General features: G+C 36.1%; 1 protein-coding gene across 1 annotated transcript; it reads left to right on the top strand.

The window, feature by feature from the left end:
- The first annotated feature begins 1,870 nt into the window (after positions 1-1,870).
- On the top strand, positions 1,871-22,743 carry LOC106072877 (uncharacterized). Its single transcript, XM_056007058.1, has 20 exons — positions 1,871-1,979; positions 4,915-5,053; positions 5,732-5,830; positions 7,462-7,623; positions 7,779-7,913; positions 8,113-8,242; positions 8,365-8,464; positions 9,095-9,203; positions 9,348-9,440; positions 11,510-11,655; positions 11,752-11,820; positions 13,103-13,187; positions 14,181-14,286; positions 14,379-14,441; positions 14,874-14,964; positions 16,511-16,597; positions 17,904-17,947; positions 18,163-18,329; positions 19,263-19,354; positions 22,072-22,743. The coding sequence occupies exons 1-20, from the start codon at positions 1,914-1,916 to the stop codon at positions 22,216-22,218; spliced, it is 2,130 nt and encodes a 709-aa protein (XP_055863033.1). The 5' UTR covers positions 1,871-1,913; the 3' UTR covers positions 22,219-22,743.
- Positions 22,744-24,510: the final 1,767 nt, after the last annotated feature.

Consider the following 24,510-nt stretch of genomic DNA (forward strand, 5'->3'; position numbering starts at 1 on the left):
GTAGATGGCCGGCTTCTGATTCTTCCCCAGGGTTGACTCCCAAAGCCTATTTCAGGGAAAAAAAAAGTGTTTCTAGTTTTATGGACTATTTTATTAGTGTGCATGTTAAATACCAGTGTTTCAGTGGATAGCATAAATAATATGATCATCAATGAATCTATGTACACACCCGCCATCTTGGAAACAAATGGCCGATACATAACAAACCGCCATGAGCCCATCAACACACAGACAAAGTGAAACAAACGAGGCCGTAGAGGAGGAGTTCGAGTCAAAAGCAGGAAAAGAGGACAATGTTAGATCACTAAATAACAAAATGGACGATCTTGATTGTTGCTGCAGACATTTCTACCTTGAAAGTTCGCAAATCTGTCTCACTGAAGCATCAGTAGACTTGGATGCGTTTCTTTTATACAGATCAGACAGAACAACAGATAGTGGCAAAACAAGAGGAGGAGGACTGGCCATTATATATGTCAATAAACAGAACTGCTGTGTTAACTATATAATATCTCAATCAAAACTAAAGTGTGCACGACCTATATTGAACTACTATAAAACAATCTCAGGCTATACTACCTGCCGAGAGAGTTTACACAATTTTACGTCATACTTGTACATATACCACCCACAGCCAACACAGAGAAAGCAACAAAACATTTACTAGACATTGTAAACATAATCGGGACTGGAAGTTCTGATGCTGTCCGACTAGTTATGGGAGATTTCAATCATCTTTCGTTAGCTCAACACTTGCCAACATATACTCAATATGTTAATTGTCCCACAAGGCAAGATAAAACTTTGGACATGTGTTATAGCAACATAAAAATGGCCTACACATCTCGATCGTTATTTCCCCTCGGAGAGTCGGACCACACACCCGTGTACAAACCGGTTTTAAAAACAACAAAACCTGAAGCACAGTCCATCCAGTCATGGTCTGACGACGCTGTTTTACAGCCACAAAGTTGTCTGGAGCAAACAGAATTGGGACATGTTTGTAAACAACTGCCCAGACTGATGAACTTACCACAACTGTTAATTCGTACATCCAGTTCTGCGAAAACATGATTGTACCAAAGAGGAAAATTAAAACATTCAGTAATAATAGACCCTGGATGACCAACATTAAAAATTAACATTCTGTCGTCATGGAGAAGTACATAGAAGACTATTTATAAAGCGCTGGTTATGAGTGTCTACCTGTTTTTCATGTGTGAATGTCATTCGTATGTGCATCTATATTGTGCATCTATCTATCTATTGTTCAGTAATTACGCTGAGGTTGTCAATTGTAATCAAACCGAATTTCCTTTTGATTGGATCAATAAAAGTTATCTTATCTTATTTCTGCTGAGGTTTGAATTCAGAATTATCCTGCGGTAGGCCTATTTTGAGACCCTCGAAATTATTTTCAAGAATACAGTAGAGTCAATTCTTTATTATGGAAAGCGTTTTTTTTTAAAGGTAATAGATCTAGACTAGATGCTGCCTGGTCGTGCGGTTTGCGCGCGTTCGGACTTATCGATGGTCCCGGGTTCAAACCCCGCCCGCTCCCTTCCCCCGTCGTCTTGCGCCACTTGCGGGAGGTTTGGACTAGGAAGAAAATTAATGCTTCATCTCTGAAGGAACACCCGAAACATTGAAAAGATTTAACATTTAGATCTAAGCCTCAACCTAAAGAGAAACTTCTTGGCATTCATCTTTATTCAAAACTAGTAGATCAAAGACTATGATACAGATTTCTAGATTTAGACTAGATCTGGATATATATAGTTCTATTTACACCATTTGCGCTCACAGACCTATAGATCTATGTGTTTTTGCTTTAGTTGTAACAACGGGCATGCGCAGATAAATATATATAGGCCTGTGGCTCTAAATGAGTCCTTGACAGCTGTGTTTACAAAATGGCGTCACTACATGGTTATCCGAAGTGGTTACTTAATTCGAAAGAAGAAATTACAAAATCAAAGGTCTTGAGTTATGCTAAAAACATTCTAAAATATCATTATGATCAAATGTCTTATTTCAAATGATTTAATTAAATCTTTGGATAAGTTAATGACAAAATGCCACTCAATCATTGAGCTACATAGTACAGTACATGTTATGATCATGTTAATCATTAAATGAACATTTCATGATTCACTTTCAGAACAATTCGTGATCATAATCTAAATTTCTATCTGGTTATAATCATCATCTGTCCCTTGACTTTTGTTGTAGGGTGCTGTGGCAGTTGTCATAAATAAGATAATATAAGATAATTTTATTGATACAATCAAATGGAAATTCCGTTTGACTACAATTGACAATATCAGCGTAACTACTGTACAATAACAATATAGATCTAGATGCAAATATGAATAACAATCACACACAAAACACATTCACAACCAGCGCTTTATGAATTTGACTTCTATGTACTTCTCGATGATGATACGATAGCAAGAGAGAGGCCAGACCATTCTTTTAGACTCAGTCTGTTGTCTAGCCAGTTTATCATTTCCTTAATGTTTTCATTAATTTTCTTGTCAATGCTTTCCATGTAATGCCAAGGAGAGTAAAGTAGCTCATGATCCAAAAAAATAATGGCTATGTATTGGTTATTTATCTTGAAGTATTGCTACTTGATTATTTAGGATGTTGAGATGGTGTCGATTTTGTAAAAACTTGTTTCAATCAATGTTTGTTTGAATTTGAGTAATTTCTCCTCCATTAGCTGTGTGTTTTTTATAATAATAATAATAATAATAATCTTTATTGTCCGTATGGAAATTTGTCTTACAATTTGTGCATTACACCAAACAAATAACATTATAACTATAAGAAACCAAAGTGTACATTCACTCCAGACTCACTCATAATTTTTATGGCTAAATGAATTCCTGACTTATCTTTCCTATAAAAGTTAAAATCATTATAAAATTTTCTATTTAGATCTATATTATAGATGTCTGGATTTATCTTTGTTTCTGTGCCTACCCTCAGAATTTTCTGTTTCTAATAAGATCTAAAAGTGTTACTCTAGTCACATGTGAAAATTTGTTTGTTATGAATCTCACTGCTCTATTTTGTGTCTGTTCCAGTTTCTTTATTTCTTGAGTTGAGGGGTCCCAGACAGAAGATGCATATTCTAGCATTGGCCTAACCATAACTCTGATACATAATGTTGTACTATCAAAAACCAGTTTTCCTCAAAACTTATCAAATAAGTGTTGAGTTTATTTATAGACCTTTTTGTGATTTAGGCCCCTTTGATTATTTGTAAAGTTCTAAAAATAGCTTCTAACCACTTTTTCATATTCATGTTATAATACCCATGCATCATTCTGATTTGTATTCTTGACAAGTTTGGTATTTTTGGAATTTCTAAACAACAGAGAATGAAAAGGGCCTTTTTATTCATCTTCATAGTTTACCATTTATGGTTTATAATCTTTGAATATTGTTTTATAATTCATAGTTTATAATTTCTTATAATTGTAATTAATATTTTATCATGTATGGACTATTTCAATGCACATTATGATAACATCCTATTTTATTGGTAATGTGCTTTACATGAAGATTGCATTCAAAGTAATCAATATTATAAGATTAAGAAAGTCTTTTATATATAAATAACAATTAATATAATTTATATAGCAGGGTTCACAAACAGATTGTAGGCTGTAGGTGTGAAGAGAAGATTACAGATTTGAACATAGAGATAAAATGACAAACTAATTTTAACAAGTCTTGAACTGATAGGTCTTAATGTACTTCTTGAAAAGTATGTTGTTTGGGATCAGTGGGGAGTGAGTTCCAAACCTTTGGTCCATAAATATATACTGGTATAAGAATTATATATTTGTATATAAACTGCTTTATTATCTCTGGTATTTTATTATGCTGGAAACAGTTTAACACTGAGCTCAATTGATGTAAATTGATTCAAGAGCCTAATATCCTTTGCATAGAAAAATATATTAGATTTACATATAGGAAAGTCTGCTGGATTGAGACCAATCATCATATTAGGCCTGAACACTGACCTGTGATGTGGCTACCTGTGGTCAGTGGAGACCAATAGCTCTTTCAGCTACAAACAAATTAAAGAGACTAACAATCAACACAAAAATAGGCTCTTAGTTAATTTATCTGTCCAGTGTTCTTGTTGGCTATCGAGGCACAAAGGAAAGGAACTTCCTTGGTGTAAAAACACGGGAAATTGTTTGGAGCCGGTGCAGTTTGACGAAGATAAATGGGAAAAGAAAGGGATGTTTGTCCCCCATTTCATTTAAAGAAAAGTGTGTTGGTTGTTAATCCTGTCAGGATGGATAGTGTCATGTCAATAAGTGTATTCTCAATCTAAAGATGTGTTTTGTCATTACATTGTTGAAAGGCATTGTTGAAGAGATCAGTGGTACCCTTATCTTATGTGCTGTGAAATGAATAGAGACAGGCTTAGTTTCACGATTTTGAATGAGTTGTGTTTTTAATGTCCTGCCTGTGTTTCTAATGTAAATCATTTGGCATCTTGAGCATTTTATCAAATATATTCTGCTATGGCCAAAGTTTGACTCACAGTGTCCCCACTGCAGGGAAGAAGAGGAAACCGAGTCTCAAATTCTTTTTGACTAGGCTTGCTGATCCACATCTCGACAAGTCAGGGAAACCATAAATTCTTGACCTGTATGGTGACATTGCAAAACAGCAGGGTTTCTGTCCAGGGCTTTTGCAAGAGAGGATTATAGCCTCTCAAGCCCTCATTCAAATGGAGTTTGTTGAGGATTATGATTACTCTGCTTTTACAGTTGATTATAGTGGTTACATATGGACTTTTGCAAACAAAAACAAAATTATTTTTAACTTTGAAAAAAAAGTTTTGCTTAGTAATTTATCAACAAAATTTTTTTTCTCTAGGAATGGAACTCTTTTGTTCATGAGTTACATGAAGCCATACAGCAACAGCTGACAGAAAGTCATGTTCAGTATTTCACAGATTTGTCGGAAGCGGAAAAAACTTTGTTTATGCAGCGAGCAACCAAAGCCTTAGAAGGAAGTAAGATTCTTTTTCAATTCTTAGATACAAACAATTGACATTTCCGTATCAGTTAGTTTAGACTAATTTTGTTTCTGTTTAGTTAGATGGGATATAAAACAGGTTTCATGGTTACCTGGTCATGTGGGATGAGCTGTGGACTGTTGTTTGGTGGTCTGGAAGGTCCCTGGTTTGAACACTGCCCATCCCTTTTCATCCTGTGGAAAGTTTGGGCTACTATGTAATATCATCAGAATCTGAAAAAATATCTAAAACATTTTATATTTTTACATCACAATCGCAGTTCATTTGCACTTCTGGTGCACATCTGGATGACTGTTGCATTGTGTCTTTGGACAGTTGTGATCATGGTCCTGAATTCAAACAGATTATTCTCTCCATGAGTTTTGGGCTATGACATAATAAACCTATTTTTTGAAGGAACTTCCGTAACTTCTAGAATTAAAAAAAAAACACACCAAAATAGCAAGTTTTTATATCTCCTTTGTTATTATATTGGACTGAGTTAATATTAGGAAAATCTTTCTTTCATAAATTCATAAACCGCTTTCACAAATAGAGGTCTACCTCTTTTCTCCATCTCTCTATATGTTCAAAGTCGCGGCCTTCCTCTTTAATTGTCTGCATGATTCACTTGATAAGAATACACCTTAACATTTTTGTACTCTTCTTCAACAGGTTCTTCCTCGAAAAACTTGTTCAATAAAGTCTCTGGAGTCATGGATCAGCAACTTAACAGTCAAGTAGGTCAGCAGTTACTTGATGACAGTCCCACAGGTAGAAATGTTGTCTCACTCAGATGTTAAAGTTCTTAGACATTATTTTTAAATCTAGATTGCTTTCTGATAGCTATTTCTGATAGCTACTAGATGAATTTGGTAAAAACAATATTTCTAAAAAATGATTACCATTTTTGATGCTTATTTAAATATGAATGACAGTTACAAAAATAATAATTTTAGACCCATACTTATAGTTATTTAAATATGATTAAATTAGAGCAATTAAATTGTTTTTCTATTTATTGTAGACAAATGTAAAGTCAAAAATAAAGTTTCAAGTACAACTGTGGTAGAGGTTGGGGTTTAAACTTGAGATTTCAATACATTCAGTGTCCACTAAGCTCTAGTGGGTCTGATATTTGGTTCAAAATAAGTCTGATACATTCATTGTTCAATAAGATATTCATTGGTCAATAAAATCCAATGTGGTGTTTGCATGATCTAAATTGAATCAAATATACATGTCACACGAGGGCAAAAGATTGACTTCATATGACTTTTACATTTGACCCATTTGTTAAATTTTATAGTATACAAATATATTTTAGATGGCCTTCTTCAGACATGGAATGACTATGGATCATCTCATAGAAATGAGATAAAGGTCATTAACAATAAGCGTGGTCGATAGGCTATGTGCGCTTGAACTTGGCTTGGCTACCTAGAAGGGGGCTCGAGGTTCGACACCTGACTCTGGCAGAGTTGTGTTTACTGAGCGCCTAAAGGCAGCACGGAAAACTAACTCCTAGATACCCCCTCCCCCCACCGGTCCACAAATGAGATTGGACCAAAAGCGCTCTGAGCATGCTATAAGCATGAAAGTAGCGCTATATAAAAGCTATAATAATAATAATAATACATTATTTAAGGAAAAATTATTCCATATTGACCCACTCAACTTAATTGCATCCTTCATCCTGATTATATCCCTCTATATATTAGGACACTCATTGATTTGTAGCCTCACTAAATTATGATATCTAGTGCAGGATTATATGCCCCTTGATTTAAGTTAATAATGTTTAAGCCACACCTTCCACTAGATATTTAAAATAAGGAACCATTTTATCTTGTAAGTAAGGTTTTTTTGTGGTTCTGTAAAGTTGTTATTGTTGGAAGTGGTAATGGAAATAAGTACTCCACTACCGATAAAATGCTTCCATCGGCACATATCTCAAATAGTCTCTGACAACCAGTCCTGTTCCTGGCCTTCATGGATGGCTCAGATATTGGATGACATATTTCTGACCAGGTTTTCATCTTTATTTCTATGAGATGATCCATAGTCGTTTCAACTGAAGAAGACAATAGTTAAGAAATGCTCCTTCAAAAAAATGATTACCAGTTTCTTTACATATCCTTGTGTTCAATCTAGTAGTAGTTCGTTAATAATCTTAAGTGTACTCAATCATTAGTTTTCCTGGATAATTTAGACATAATATTTCATGCTTATAAACAGCTATTGAAAAGAAAAAGTGTCTCTCCAGCACTTGTAATATGCAGGTCATGGTTTAACATGCCATGTATATATATATATATATTTCAAAGTGATTTTGACCTAGTTTGATCAAAAGATGTCACATTTAAAGTAAATTTTTTTGTTTTCTTTATAAATCTGTTGACCAGACACCAGGCCAGACCTTGTTATCGAAGCTGCTGAAGAAGGAGTTATAAGTCTTCTGAAGCGGTGGCCAGATATGAAAAGCAAGCTGCATGTCTGTTTTAATCAGCCACTTGTGGAGCCTATGAGGCAACTTGCTTGGCATCTTTATCTGAGCAATCCTCGCAGTGAGTCCTTCTGAATCTTTTGAATTTGTATTCTTGCTGCATCTATAGACTTTACAGTATAAAGTTAATCATTTTAATTGTACATTACAGTTATTTCTTAGAATGATAATTATCATAATTTTAGATGCAAAATTTTTCTTACTTTCTCTAATCAGTTCGTAAGACCTATGTTGAACTTCTGAATGACAATCCTCGTGCTGCGATATCTCCGCATGACATTGAAATCTCACAGAAAGTTGAACAAATGGTTCTGTCTGAGCCAACATTCAGTGAATTGAAAGGATCTGTGGGTAAGAAATGACTTGTTCATTTATCTCTTTACTGGTCTTAGCTTTCACCCATATTGTCCATTACACAAAATGATACATTGTTTTCATGAATGTGGAATGACTTTTTTTTCTTTCAAAACACGGAAGATTTATATGGAATGCCTAGTAAACACTTAAAAAAACATCAGTAGTAATGACTCCAACCTATCTCCCTATACAGGTGCCTTCTATGCAATGAAAGCTACTTTGTCTTATCACCATAGCAGACAACAGACAAACAACAGACTTAAAGATATAGACTACTTCCTGGTGGTACCATTTGTTGTCGTAGCTGGCAGCAATCTGTCGAGGTCAGTTTTTTTTTCTCAAATAATAATTATAGTAGATTCATGTGGCAACCTGTCAGTTAAAAGAATAGCTTGTAATTTTCATATGTCAGTCATTCTCATTCATAATGTATGAAACATTGCAGAAGAGAACCAGCGTCTGGTAAAGCTGTGGCCCTAATAGTGGAAGAGTATTTAACCTACATGAGTTCTAGACCTGGATTTGTCATTGACTCTGGTTCTGCTGTAAGGTTTTAATGACATTATTTTTATCACAATGTATAAGTTGTTTTTTTTAATTTGTAAGTTGTTTTTTTTATTCTGTCTGACAAATTAAGCTAATGTATGTAAAATATATGTTTATAACAAACACCTATTTAATGATTCACAATCCTGAATCTGAGGTTATTGTGAAAATTTTAATTATTATTATTATATTATTATAGCTTCTATATAGCGCTACTTTCATGCTTATAGCATGCTCAGAGCGCTTTGGTCCAATCTCATTTGTCTGTTGGGGGGGAGGGGGTATCTAGGAGTTGGTTTTCCGTGCTGCCTTTAGGCGCTCAGTAAACGCAACTCTGCCCGAGTCGGGTGTCGAACCTCGAGCCCCCTTCTAGGTAGCCAAGACAAGCCAAGTTCAAGCGCACTTAGCCTCTCAACCATGCTTCCCACCAATCCTTGAAGTTAAACCTTCATATATTTGGTATCTAAAAGTAAAGACGACATTTTGTTAGGAATTTAAAATAAGAAAATCAAATATATATCGGATGTTCAGAGCAAACATTTTATGCCACTATGTTCATTTAAAGTTAAGTTGCAGTTGCTTTAGAGTTTCTCTTTTAGAAAACTCCATTCCTGTTTCTAACCTTCCAGCTTCACAATGAAGAATTGAAAGGTTTTGTCTCTAAAGTTGCTGCCATTCTGGAGAAACATTATCCAGATGTGTCATCAGTCATTGCTAAAACTTACATTCCAGCCCGTGGTAAGTTCAAGTAACTCATTGAAATGAATCAGTTCTAGATCTGGATAAAAACCTGATAACTGTGTGAGCTAGGTGAATCTAACTGATTCTATCTTAGATGTATATTTATTACTGCATAAGCCAATGTTGTTTATCTGTTGACAGAAAAAATTGTGGCCACAGAAAAAGGTTCTAAAGCTTTGTTGCTCGAAGGTCTTCAGGAACTTATTCGTCCTATGGTCAGAACCATGTTGATAGGTACAGTGGGTTGAATTGTTTTCAATATAATAATAATAATAATAATAATCTTTATTATCCGTAAGGAAATTTGTCTTACAATTTGTGCATTACACCAAACAAAAAACATTATAACTATAAGAAACCAAAGTGTACATTCACACCAGACTCACTCATAATTTACATGTGACAAAGTTTATACCAGATTGTTCTTATTTAATGATTTGATTGCCAGGGGAACAAAAGAGTGTTTGTGTCTGTTTGTCTTTGCTATCGGTGTCTTGTATCTCTTTTGTGATGGTAAAATCACAAAATCCTGACACAAAGAGTGATTCTTTATTTCGAGGATCTTGTTAGCTTTTTTATAGATGTTTGTCTCAAACAACTGCCCAAATGGGGTTTGTCTTTTGCCAATGATTTTGCCAGCAGCATTTAGGATTCTATCAAGTTTATTTTTATTTTTAATGCTCAGATTGCCATACCAGGCAGTGATATTGAAACTTAAAAATATTGCAGATGTGAGCGTGATAAAACATAGCCAAGGCCTTTTCGCTAACATTAAACGAGGACAGTTTTCTTATGTATAACATTTAGAATCCTGCATCATTGGTGTAGGTAATGTACTGCTGATAGCCTGTAGAACTGTACAGTAAAAGCTTAAAAAAAATATAATGCACAATTTTTTTTTAAATTGACTAATATTTCTGTTGGTCATTGTTACATTTAACTTTTTTTGCTGCACCTAAACTAAACATTTACCAATTTTGTGGAGAGAGCTTGCCACCCTATGCACAGAAAAGTGTGGATGTTTTAAGTCGTCAAAACTAATTATTATATTTATCTGCATGTCTAATGTTCATCATCATATTTCCTTGCATTCCTCGTGTGAACATGGGGCTCAGTAAAAAACATGCTACTCTTCACAGTCTTATGCTGTTTGTTAGTGTCATGTGGCCAGCACAAGGACCAACCCCCTTTACTTTTCCCCAACTAATGTCAGGTACCCATTAGAGCTGGGTGGACTCACAGGCTCCCTAAGATCCCGAAATAAAAAATTCCCGTCTTCAACAGGACCTGAACCAGGGACCTCCGGTTCGGAAGCGAAGCACTTTACCGCTTAGCCACAGCACCTCCTATTTGAAAGTTAGGCTGTTTTAAATTCTTGAGTACAGTTGACTCTGTCCAACATGCCATAATGCAACACACTCAGTAATCCAACTTGGAGATGATGTATGCATGAGCTGCACATGTGTTGTGACCACATCCGTGTTGTGACAAGCAAGTTTTGCCTCTTCTATTTGTTACTTGCTGTATTAAATGGTGATATGTTCTTAAATATCTTCCTGTGATTCCTGTATGGCTGTTCACATGCTGTATTTTTTAGTGTTGAAGTTTTGTAATATCTTATATGGTGGCAAGCATTGTAGGCAAACTTCAGCATAAAACATGATCTCTTTCTGACAAAGGGAAATTATTAAGAGGTATGACCATGGAAAAACTCCTGTTGATATTTCTTTTATTTATAGCATCGAAGGACTTTCTTTTTATGATTTTATGAAAAATTGGGTGAAACTAGAACATTTTATCAAATCTGTTGAAGACAACACCTTGAAAGAAACTGAGTGAAAATCCCCAAGATTAAGTTTGTAAATTGTTTTACATGTTTCAGATGTTCCTTTAGAGATGAAGATAATTTACTTCCTAGTCCAAACCTCCCGCAGGATGAAGGGGGCTGGCAGCTGACAGGGTCTGAACCCAGGACCATCGAGAAGTATGAATGACTGTCCAGTGTGCATACCTCATGACCAGGCAGCCACATCATTCTCATCTATTGTTTATTTTATACCCTTGAGAGACTAAGGGAATATTTTATTTCATCATTAACAGAATTTCCTTGACATATATGGTTAAATTCTTTGAAGTACATCGAACCTTTGGTTATTCTGACACCCCCGGTCCTGTAACCGTTTGACTATTGAGTCAACTTTAGTAATAGATTTAGCATTCCCTCTCCTAGGTTACCTGAAGTTAGACACCCTGCTGCATGTATGGGACCAGTGTAGTAATAGATTTAACATTCCCTCTCCTAGGTTACCTGAAGTTTGACACCCTCTTGTATGTGTGGGACCAGTATATTCTTGGACTCAATGTGCCAGGTTTTAGTGCAGAGTGGTTGGCTGTCGTCATAGCAACTGTCCTAGGCCTGGAGCATGACAAACTGAAAGAGTGTCAGTCGGTAGGTTTGTTATATGTCCATTTATCACAAAATATTTGGTTACAAAGTTTAGCTCAAATCTACAATTTTAAACTCATTACTGTTGTTATGTTGTAGCCCTTGGCCATGGAGACAGTATTAAATAGAGACAGTCCTTTATTGACAGTGCAGCAGTTTCAGTTTCAGGTAATGTAGCATGTACATTAAATTATTTAGTCAGATTGTGTATTAGATGTATTAGAAAAAGTTCACAGTTCACTAGTAATACCTCTGTGACCACTGCCACAGGCTCATAGATCCATGTCGCTCTATAGTTGTCTTAGGATTGGCTGCCTTCCCAAAACACCAGGAATATTTTCCACTATTCAGGAATGACCTTCCACTGTTTGGCACACTTTCCTGACAAATGTTAAGGACTCTGGTTAGTTCTCTTGGAGGGTCGTAAGTTACAGGTATAGCTCGTGTAGGGGTATGATTCTCACATGCAGACCTTTACATGTACAAGTATTGTAAAGTACCACTCAAAGAAAGGAGTATAGAATTTATATTTATTTACAGACAACAATAGGTTACACATGTAACATTGAATACTAATCAGCAATAACTAAAAATACTAAATGTACCCAAATTAAATACTACAGGGCGCTTAGACTAGATTCAATTAACATAGGCCATCAATGCCACACATAATATTACCCCCGAATAGTCCGTTCACACACATAGCAAGAATAATAATATAACATCTCCTTATGCTAGGTATAAAAACTGATAAACTATCACAAGCACCCTACTCAGACCAGGTCAGCTCTCCAACTGTAAGACTGACCGCTAGAAAACCTTATTGTCCCCCCTTGAAAATCCCGTGATAAAAACAATTCACAAACCAACTAATAAAATAAACAAACGCACACACAATCTCACATCTTACACACCCCCGCTCTTGACAACAACCCTACAGAGCACATTTACTGTTCCTAACTATTCTGTTGACCTGTAAACTGATGATGGAGCGGAACTAACTCTTCCCTTCTACTTTTCTTCTGGTTGTTACAACTGGGTGGAAAACTTTTGTTTTCTTTCACTTGGGCCAAAGGAAGCTTTGGTTTCTCTTCTGGTTTTAAATGTTGCGCGATGTTGCATATCAAAAACACTGGTGCAGGTGAGAGTTACAGCAATATCTATTTTTATTGCCCAATGACGAAGGAGTTTCTAGATGGTCTCATTTTTATTCCTAGCTCTAACTACTTTGTAACTATAAATTGAAAACTGAAAACTTGCACCAAAGCATTCACAAGCATGTCTTTCCTATTTGCATATTTAAAAAAAATTTTTTTATTTAAAAGTATCTTTTTGAAAATCAACAACAGCATGTAGAACTCTTCAGTTTAACTGAAAACATTTGTAGTGTTATTACTGTTTATATATCGTCATAATGAGAAATGATTTGACCCAGACACTTTTTATTTAGGTGAAGCGTTATCATTATAGAGAATTATTTGCAATGTTGACTGCCGATCAGAAATCTGCCATGCCAGTCCTTGACCCAACGCAATGTAAGTCTGATGAATTTTTTCTTAAGGTGTTGCATTTTTCTCTGCATGATTTGACTATTTCTGTACATCATACATTTGAAGTTTTGTTAAAGTTTTATTATTGCTTGTAAAATGTTTTACATGGTTAGGATGTTCCATCAGAACTGAAGATTTTTACATCCTAGCCCAGACCTTCTGCTGGGTGGTAGGTGATTGCTGCATCCAGGAATCGGGGCCATTGAGACAACAGTTTGAAGCTCATACCACATGGCCAGGCTGCCATCACTTTCTTTTTCTTATCTGTAGGTTTAAAAAATCCACTTGAACTTGAAGGCTGCCTGGTTGAGCAGTATGCAGACTGAATTATTGTTATTATAGCTTTTATATAGCGCTACTTTCATGCTTATAGCATGCTCAGAGCGCTTTTGGTCCAATCTCATTTGTGGACCGGTGGGGGGGAGGGGGTATCTAGGAGTTGGTTTTCCGTGCTGCCTTTAGGCGCTCAGTAAACACAACTCTGCCCGAGTCGGGTGTCGAACCTCGAGCCCCCTTCTAGGTAGCCAAGCCAAGCCAAGTTCAAGCGCACTTGGCCTCTCGACCACGCTTCCCACCGTGTGCACATACCACTTGGCCAGGCTGCCATCACTTTCTTTTTCTTATCAGTAGGTTTAAAAAATCCACTTGAATTTGAAGGCTGCCTGGTTGTGCAGTATGCAGACTGAATTGTTGTGCAGTTGTCTCAATTGTTCCTGGCTCATACCCTTCCGTTGCCATCTCCCGTCATCCTTCGGGAAGTTTGGGCCATGAAGTAATTATCTTTAAATCTGGAGGAACATCAGAAACATGTAAAACATTTTACAAACCAACATCTTATTGGTATTTAAGTAGATATTAAAATGATACGAAATGGCTGTCTTTGTTGACCTGTCTATGATGATTTGACTATATATGTTTTAAGTTTACCTGTCTGATTGTGCCTGTTTCTGTGTTTAACCAATCATGTTTATATTACAGCCATCCACCCTCCATGGAGACATTGGTATAATGACCAAGTTCCTCCGTACACCAAACCGCAGGACAGGAGGAAAGCAAGGGAGGGAAGAGAGGCAGAGAGGGAGAGGTAACTCTTCTTAATCTTTCTGTTCTACAAAATCATTATGCGATTATTTAATTTTTATAATATAATAATATAAATTTTTTTTGTTCGTCTAGACTATTACAGCAACAGAGAGATGCCGAGCGTAACAAGAAGGAAGGAGAATTCAGAGAAAGGAAGTAAGAGAATTGAGATCTAGTTTTAATTCTGATTGGATATATTGTAATATAACACTAAATTTTATTTACCAAATTCAGATTAAAAGTTTTGATAAAAACGTACAAAACTCTTAGTAATCATGAAGAGTTTGTATTGAAGAAGGCACATTCCTAGCTAGGACAAATTTCTACAAATACTCCTTCTTCTCTAGTGCTATTAGAGCAGGGGATGGGTTGCCAGAGTCAACAAAAAAAAAAACAAAGTCTTGGCAGAGCATAAGTCATTGATTTACATGCATAACTAGATTGACCTTAGGATACATGTAGGATGTAGTAATCATCTTATTTTTTGAAGAAATGTCTGTATTTTATAAGATAAGATAAGAAGAAGAATTTGAATGAATATAACAATTCATTGATTGATATTGTGTTGTAATTATATTTTATCCCTAGAGCGAATGAAGATGAACTCATTAAATCAACAATGATTGAACGAGCTCGGCTTGATAAAGAAAAGTTTGACCTGGAGAATCAACTTCAAGAGGTCTGGGGTTTTTTTTTTCATTTTTTTTTAAATTTTTGTTCTTTAAAGTACCGTCATGTGACCCAAATTGAATTTTATGATTACTCTCCTTTCCTTTGCATTGATGACATGCCTGTCGCACACCTTCACTTTTGGCAAAGAGCTTTGACACCCTGCCCTGTTATGTCCTTGACAGTAAACAACGACCATCCCAGCTTAAAATAAAAAGTAAAGTGAAGTCCCCCTTTCAGATCTTGCGATGTATAAGGCATTTGATGTAAAGGTCATCTGTTTCTGTGGTCCACGGTTAATGAGGGTGTCATGTGGGTAGAACAACGACTAATTTACATTTAATTTCCCCAACTTATGTCATGTACCCATTAGAGCCGGGTGAACTCAGAGGTGCCCAAAGATCCAGAAATTAAAAATCCTGTTTTCACCAGAATTCAAACCCGGGACTCTAGTTTCAAAAGCCAAGCGCTTTACCACTCAGCCACAGCGCCTCCCATCTTAAAAATAGCATTATGCTAGATAGTTTCTCTTTATTGTATGAACATTTAAAAATGGAATTAGAAAATATGTAATTTTGTTTTCTTTGAAAAGTTTCCCTAAACCATCCTGAAGTCTTCTTGATCATCTCCTCATGTCTTCTGGAGTAACACACAACTTTTGGTGGCACTTATTGAACTCAGTGACTTGCTCAGAGCCTGGAATGTTGCAATTAAATGTCTATATATCGTTGTATATGGCTCCTTTTGTCTCGAAAGGCAATGGATGCGCCCAAATGAGTCACTGGTTTTGGTTTAATCTTGAGATGGGGCAGAATCTTGTGTTGCTAATCAAGCCAATTCTAGAGCGGCAGACTTTGGCACTATTCATACAGACAATTGTTGAACCCAAGTAGATATATTCCACTGAAAGTGTCTGGTTCCCAATATGTATTACAGGTATTTCTGCGACGCCTTGTGCCAGGATTTTGGTCTTTGTAATACATAGAGAAAAGATAATATTTAACATCATATATTTATTTATATTAGCCTTTACCCACTGGCCACAACAGGCATTTTGATTCCAATGTTTAACAGCAAAGAGAAATGTTAAAGCCAATGAGGATGTAATATCCAAATATTTTATTAAAAGATATAGATATAAGGGACATAATTAGAAACCTAAGCTGTTTTTCCATCTCTAGGCTCTTCTTTTATTTTTCCTCCTTAAATTTCATTGTTAGGTTATGAAAAATATAGAAGTTTAAAGAAACAGCTCAAAATTGAGACCAGCCAATTTTTTTGATTAGCCAACTAAACTACAGTCTTTGTTGTGTTTAAAAATTTACAGTACAGCTCGGTGTGATAACAAAGAAAAGAAAAATTATATGAAAAGATCTTGCAGACAAAATTTGTTCAAATGAAACAATTGATGAAACACCTTCACCTATCCCTTAGTCTGTTGGACCGTTGGGGCACCATACAAAAACTGTCTGGCCTGTTTCTCCATTCCACACTGTCCTTTACCTTGGATAGAATTTCATTTAGGGATCAAATAAGAATTGTTGATTGTGTTTCAGGAAAGAAGAAAAAGATTGGACGCTGAAAGAAAAGCAAAGGAAGAAATTGAACAACTCAGAAGAGAACTAGACATTTTAAGGAAACCAGTAAGATTCATTTTTATATGGACAATATCCAATTTAGTTAGATCTAAATTTCGTGGTTGAAGGCTAAGTACACTTGAACTTGGCTTGGCTACTTATAAAGTGGGCTTGAGGTTAAACATCCGACTTGAGCAGAGTTGTGTTTACTGAGCGCTTAAATGCAGCACAGAAAACCTTCTCCCAAATACCCCCACCCCACACTGGACCATAGCACTATAAGCATGAAAGTAGTGCTATATAAAAGCTATAACAATTATTATTATTATTATTTTTATTATTATCTTGAGAATCTCGTGCTCACCTGCACAATTTGGAATAGCCAATTACTTTGGCACTGTTATGTTATTGTTGACTTATTCTCCTTTCTGTGGGAGGACACTTTCTTTCTACTTTTGGACTCTTAAATGTTTTTTGTGGTGTTTTGGGGCAGATTTTAGAGTTTGATTTCTCCACATTAGGGTAAAAAAGTTATCATGAAGATTCTAATGTTAATTTTCAATGTTTGCTAACATTGTTTTTGCAGCTTGAGTTGAAGGGTATGTACTTTATATTCAAGGGTAGCTCGCTGTGGGCCAGCCTCAGTCAGCGCTGTACTGGGTCAAGTTTGATAACTTTACTGTATTGCTTAGATTACTTTGTCCACCCAGAGATATGGCAATCTTGGGGCACTAGAGTATTTAACATGATCCTTGGGACTGTCTTACGAGGCAGCAAGCTGTGGAATGTTTAATTTTAATATAAATTTATGGTGGGAATCGTGGTCGAGAGGCCAAGTGCGCTTGAACTTGGCTTGGCTACCTAGAAGGGGGCTCGAGGTTCGACACCTGACTCGGGCAGAGTTGTGTTTACTGAGCGCCTAAAGGCAGCACAGAAAACCAACTCCTAGATACCCCCTCCCCCCCACTTGTCCACAAATGAGATTGGACCAAAAGTGCTCTGAGCATGCTATAAGCATGAAAGTAGCACTATATAAAAGCTATAATAATAATAATAATAATGTCCTCAATATGTATGTCTGATGCCATTATGTTATTATTATATGTTTCATGCCAACATCATTTCCCGTCATTGTAAATACACATCATATAAAATAATTTCTATGTACATCAGTCATGTAATTACACCTGGCTTGTTGAAAGCACAACTAATAGCGAGCCATTTTGCATATAGCTTGTATTCCAGATCTTTAGCTGTTTTAATAGACTTGATATATTATTGTGGAACATTTGACCAAAATAATTTATATAAGTTTCTGAATGAATGTGTTTTATTTACAGTTTAATTTTTTTTTCTCTTGTATATTTAACAGAAATCTCCCAACCCTTCATTATATAGTACAGCCTCTTATGTCAGGTAGGTACATGTATAAATCTGTACTCGTAAGGCTCAGGGTAGTGAGATAGAAGTATGTTGGTTGGGTGAATAGCTAAAAATGTATTGCTGTTTAAAGACATTTTATGACTTAAACTACACAACACAATCTATATTTTTAGATGTACTTACAGCTGCTTGGGTTTCAGAAGAATATTTTCATAGATCTTTTAACAACTTGTGGAATTTATTTCCAGTCGATTACTGATTCCGCCTCCTCCGACACCTTACTCAACATATATGGGAATGTCAACGATTCCCGAGTCCCCATCACATACTCCTGCTCCAACATTAAACCCAAAAGCTCAGGCAGATGAAGTTATTCTGGATTTTTTGAAAAAAGTTTCTCAAAGCATGAATACAAGTAAGTATCTTATCTTATCAATTATTTTTTTTTTCTCCTGGCCTTCACGTGTGGCTCAGATATTGAGTCAGGCAAACCTGTTCTCACTAACAGGAGAATGGGCAAAGGCGAGTAACTGGCGCCTTAACCAGTAAGCTTCGGGCAGGAGGGACTCGTTAGCCATGACTGGCTACCCACATAAGAGAAGAAAAAACTCTGAATTCAGACCTCTGCTGCCTTGCATGGGAAAGACTTCGGGAGTCAACCCTGAGGAAAAATCTGGAGTTGGCGACCTTAGGCTGTTTGCAGCACCCAGTGGTACACCCTGGCAGAACCTGCGATGCGACTGACCCCAAACTGTATCAGCACTCTTGTTCCTTTGGATACATCAGCTGTGTGGAGAGGGGGGAACTGATGTGTGGGCGACATCGCTCCGACCACAGCTAATGCCCAGGCATTCATCTCATTTTCATGAGTTGATCCATAGTCGCTTCGCGACTGAACGAGGCCATAGATAGATTTATTTTTTCTTATAACAACCTATCCTTATCTTATAATATTGTTGAAATTTGATGCATTCATTATATTTTGTTTTTGTGACGCATTATTTCACCAAAAATACTAGTTCTTAAAATCATGCTTTAATTACACTATATTTCAGTTATGAATAAAAAGTTGGTGATTTAAAAAAAAATTCATGTTTATTGTTTGATAAATGTTGTCTGTTAGATAAGACTTGCCATGTACCTTCCAACCCTTCCTTCAGATGTGAAGATTATTACGTCCTAACCCAAACAGCCTCCAGAAGGGAGAGGGCTGTGGGTGGGATTTGAACAAGGGACCATCTGTATGACATACAGTGCATACCACATTGCCAGGCAGTCATATATTTAATAACTTTCTCTTTGTGCTACTTTGCTATATCTTATAACTGCTCCTTTGTGTTCTGTTTAGTTGCCAGTGGTGTCGGCACAGAGGCAGACCAGCTGGACCAAGCAACTGAGAAATTTATTTACAACAATGTTCAAGACATCAAAAGAGCACAGGTAAGCTGTTTTAGATTCCCATTAAGCCAATACTTTACTTTTTTTCTGGTACTACTGTTAGCTGACACTCTCCTCATGGAAAAAGGTTGGAAATTGGTTGGATGGGTGGAAGTCTGGATATTCCTGAAACTGGCAGTGAAGTTGATTGAGTGAAGCCTAAATAACGCAAATCTTATGGGTTTGAAACCCATATTGGCCATTGTTTTGCTTTTTTAGTCACCTTTCATTCCCATTCGATCAATTCTGATCCTGTATGTGATCAGATCTGATTCAATCAAATCAGATCCAATCCAGTAGGATCCATGATCAGATTTAATCAGATCAGATGGAATGTGGTCTGCTCTGTATCCTTTTCAGTAAGATCAGATCTGTAAATTTGATCAAATCCAGATCAGATGTGATCCAATCCTTTTACTTAAAGTAAAACTTGATTTTATTATTTTTATATTACTTTCATTTATTTACTTCAGCTTCAACTGTTTCATTAAATTTTAAACATCCAGAAAATGCAAGAAATGGTTTTGAACTTTTGTAAAAATAAATATTAGTCAAATACCTTCAACTTAATATTAAAAGCCAATGGTAATAGGATTTTTTAGATAAATAAGCTTTTGTTGTGTGATTACTGGCAATATCTCTGCTTCTTCTTCTTCTTCTTCTAGCCAGCTTTTTGCTGCTGAGCTGTCAGCTCTTTTGCAGACTGTGCCAAGGAAAAATAGTGTGCTGTTTTCTTCAGTTGCTCAGCACTGCCGTACAGGGTGTTGGTTATATTGGGCTGTAGTGGAAGTAGGGTCTGCCTAAGGATTAGGAAGGGGCATTCAAAAAGGATATGGTTTACGGTTTCATAAGGGTGGGTGCAGTGTCTACTGGTGGGAGTTGTGTGGGATTTATTTTATTGAGATGGTAATTTAACATAGGTGTGTGTCCTGTCCTTAGTTGGAAGATGATGTAGATTGCTCTTTGCGGGGGAGAAAGTTAATACTGTCCAGTTTGTTAGACATGTTCATTTCATTGTACATGGCTCTGCCTGTGTTTCCTGTTGCCCATTGGTTGAGCCACTCCTCTTTGTGGTTGTTGATTAACATTGACCTTAGCGTGAGGTAGTTAACAGGTCTATCTGGTTGTTCCATAGATGATCCTGCCTTTGAAAGCTTATCTGCCTTTTCATTTCCCATGACGCCAATGTGTCCAGAGATCCACTGTAATGTGATGTTGATGTTTAATTTTGTCATCATCTGGTGTATTATCACTATTAGTGTTGTCAACTCTCTTGGGCTTTTTGGGGTGCTGCTGTTAAGTGCTTGAAGAGTGGATTGGGAGTCTGTAAAGACAACAATATCTGATGGTGATTGTATCCCTTCATATAATTTGTTTTCGACTGTCTGCAAAGCTATGGTAATTGCCTCAATTTCGGCTTAGAAGTTTGAGCAGTAGTCGCCACAGGGTGCACTTATTTCAAAGTGCTTATTTTTGGGGAAGACCAGGAAGGCACCAAGACCAGCATTGATAGTGTCTGAAGGCTGATCCATCGGTGTATATATGTATGGCTGTTTTTGGATAGCTTTCAATTGTTTTGAGTGTGCCTACTTTGAGCTCCAGTTGATATGATTCTTTTGTTAGAGTGTTATTTATTAAATGTGTTTTAAGGGTTCGTTGTTTGTAGTTAAGTCCAGGAGTTATGTTTGAGAATCTGGTAATTTTTTCTCTGTTATTGGGTAGATGGTGTTTTAGGGCTAGTTCGTCAGTATCTCTGCTTATAAAATGTTTGACATGTTTCAAATGTTCCTTCAGAGTTGAAGATAATTTACTTTCTAGTCCAAACCTGCCGCAGGACAACAGGGGATGGGAGTTGGCAGGATTTGAACCTGGGACTATCGATAAGTCCAAGGGACAGTCCAGTGCACCAACCGCATGACCGGCAACTATCCATGTCTCTGCTTGTAGATACATGAAGGATTTCCTCTACTTTAGAGAATTATACTTTTAATGGTCATTATACTTTTAATGGTCATTATACTTTTAATGGTCATTATACTTTTAATGGTCATTATACTTTTAATGGTCATTAAACTTTTAATGGTCATTATACTTTTAATGGTCATTAAACTTTTAATGGTCATTATACTTTTAATGGTCATTATACTTTTAATGGTCATTATACTTTTAATGGTCGTTAAACTTTGATGTGTGTCAGTTTTTACCTTCAACATTTGATTGCTTGTCATAAACATGATAAAGTACTAATGAGCAACTATTAGCCAACTGCTATATCTTGAAAAGCCTTTTTTAAAAGATGCCTGTATAAAACATTTATTTCCTAAAGAAATATTTTATCTGGTCAAAGTTGTCTTTTTATCTGTGTGAGAGCTAGAACAATATTTTAAATACTTTTGTTTTACTGTCTGGGTATTTCAATCTCTTTCTTTTCTTCCAGAGATACCCAGAAGTTTGATGTTTTATGTTTTTTTTTTGTAGACATTTGTTGTTGTTTTTTTAAATTGTGAAATTAATCTGATTGCGTGATCTATTTTGTCTATTTGTATCTGCCTGGATGCAGGCATTAGTGAATGTGTGTGTATATTTTAATGGATCATTAGTAAGGTGAGGTAGAGCAGATGGTCAGTTACTGAAGGTTCTTGAAGGGCTAAAGGAATAAGCTTGGAGTATTGTCTTGCTAAATACTTGATAGTCCACTAATTCACCTTATTTATTTTCAGACTGAAGTATTTGGGCACAGGTTACAGCCTGGAGAGTTTGAAAAAATGGACGCCCAAAAACAGAAGAAAGCAAGTGATCAAATCATGGAATTAATTCAGAAGTGGCGAGAGGACAGAGGAGCTAGAGACCTTGGAAAGGGGAAGTAATCTAAACACCAATACTTTGACGGTTTATACTTTAGAGCTAAACTGTTGTAGGAAATTTTGACAGAAATAAAGACAACTTTTTTCTTCCTGTGTTGAAAAGACAATACTAGGACAGAAATAAAGACAACTTTTTTCTTCCTGTGTAGAAAAGACAATACTAGGACAGAAATAAAAGACAACTTTTTTCCTCCTGTGTAGAAAAGACAATACTAGGTTGTCGACTTGGTGCAAACTAATTTGTTATCTTTAATTATTGTATCTTACAAAATGCTGTTTAGGTATGTCCACTATTGTTTTACATGGTAAAATCATTGTTGATGCTGTCTCTACCTTGTAAGTCTGTTGATCTACATTCCGTCCTTTGGTATTTAAGAAATTATTGTCAAAACATTCAAATATATTTTTACATGTTTATACAAGATGCTTATTTCTTTCATGCCAAGTATTTATATTTGTATATATTTAGATATTTATATTATTTATTTTGTTTAAACCTTTATCAAGATAAATAATTTATTAATGAAACTTGATTTAGTTTGTTTATTGTATTCCGCTATACCGTACGTTATTTATTTGACAATCTTGATCATTAGTATTTTTATCAGGCCAATGAAACATTTGCTGCCACACTGTTTGGCCACATTCAATATTACTTCATACAAAGTAAACAAACGTAGATCATGATTAAAGGAGGTGCTTACTGGCAGCAGGCCTTTGAAAGAGACAGGTGTAGAGCTTTCACAAAGGCCCCCAGGAGACACATTTGAGGCCCATAGAAGAGCCCTTACTGAAGACAAGTGCAGAAGACAAAAAGAAAACTTAGATTCAGGCAGACAGCAGCTTTGTCTGCATCAGATGCAGCAAAATATGCAGGTTGGAATTGTGGGAAACATTGCACTCCTCCTCTTCAGAATCAAAAACACAACATGCCATTATTATTACTGGTTCCGTCATATTGTAAGACATGACTCACAGAGTCATCCTTCCAAGTACAGTGGAGGAATCATGAAGAAAAAGTGGTCCAAAGACAATGTAAAAGAATGGACAGGCCTCTCTCTTGATATCCTGCTAAGAACAGCTACTGACCTGGAAAAGTGAAGGGCTTTGGTTATTCAAACTGATACAGCACCCCTACGATGAAAGTCAAGGGACATATGATGATGTGCTGATGATAAATTGATTTTCCTTGACTTGGTCTATCTCTCATACAAACACAAATGCAGTCATTGAAAGAAATAATGAATATCTTTCATTACTTCACAATAGTCCTTGGTGCTTGATGCATCAAAGCAATATCCTTTTCTAAGAAGCTCATACTCTGACGTGGCTTGACTGTGGATCCATAGTACCAGATTCAAACGTTTTTCACCACCATCCTCACAGTCCTGCAGAATGTTAGGGCAAGGATTTAATTATCTTTAGGTAGGCACGTCAGAAACATGTATAACAAACTTCTGTGACTTGGCCACTCTCATTAATAAGTTCTCTCTAATTAGTTTCTGTAATCATTAGTCTCTTCTCAGTTTTTTTTACCCTTAGATCTTAGAGCAGACTTTGTCATTCTCAAAATGTTTATTGAATTATTTTCAATTCCCCTAATGACAGCAGGATTATTGATTGAACCTTTTGATTTATCTTACAAGACTTGCTAAGTTTGACAACACTCAATATTTTATGGGACATTTGTTTCTTTCACTGTTACAAACACTCACTGAGTGCACAGACTGGGTTCATGTATTTGTTTTTGTTTGGAGTGCACAGACTGGGTTCATGTATTTGTTTTTGTTTGGAGTGCACAGACTGGGTTCATGTATTTGTTTTTGTTTGGACATTTCTTCAAGAAGGGAGATTTGTTATGTCTGAACCTCCTGCAGGACAGTAGTGGGTAGGGGCTCATACTCTGGGGCATCATGATCACAGTCTGACAACGCTACAGGGGACTTGGGATAGTGGATAATCTTTATTTCTGAAGAATACAATTTCGGAGTCTCTTTTATTGAAATATGTAAATCAAAAATAGAAAAGAACAATTCTGAATGTTTGGAGGTTAACTAGTTGAAGAGTTCCTGGATTGTAGATGATGAACACACGAGAAGAACAAAAAAAAAGGTGAAAACCCTGTACAAATCCCTGACCTGGATGTGTATCTATGATTGGCCTCTTTAGTCACATGAGAAGTTGCAAATGAAAGAGATAGTATATCAAAAGTCATGTGGTGTGTGCTTAAAATGATCGATGATTGCTTGGAGTGATGGTTTCTGCTTAAATTGATGATTGCTTGGAGTGATGGTA

Source organism: Biomphalaria glabrata, chromosome 12 (assembly GCF_947242115.1).
Source record: "Biomphalaria glabrata chromosome 12, xgBioGlab47.1, whole genome shotgun sequence".
In the NCBI taxonomy this organism is placed as follows: Eukaryota; Metazoa; Mollusca; class Gastropoda; family Planorbidae; genus Biomphalaria; species Biomphalaria glabrata.

Excerpts from the sequence above, each read along its gene's own strand:
- LOC106072877 (XM_056007058.1), top strand. The coding sequence starts at position 1,914 with ATGGCGTCACTACATGGTTATCCGAAGTGGTTACTTAATTCGAAAGAA. Across the intron at positions 11,821-13,102 it reads TGCAGCAGTTTCAGTTTCAG|GTGAAGCGTTATCATTATAG; the intron begins GTAATGTAGCAT and ends CTTTTTATTTAG. Across the intron at positions 17,948-18,162 it reads AGTACAGCCTCTTATGTCAG|TCGATTACTGATTCCGCCTC; the intron begins GTAGGTACATGT and ends ATTTATTTCCAG.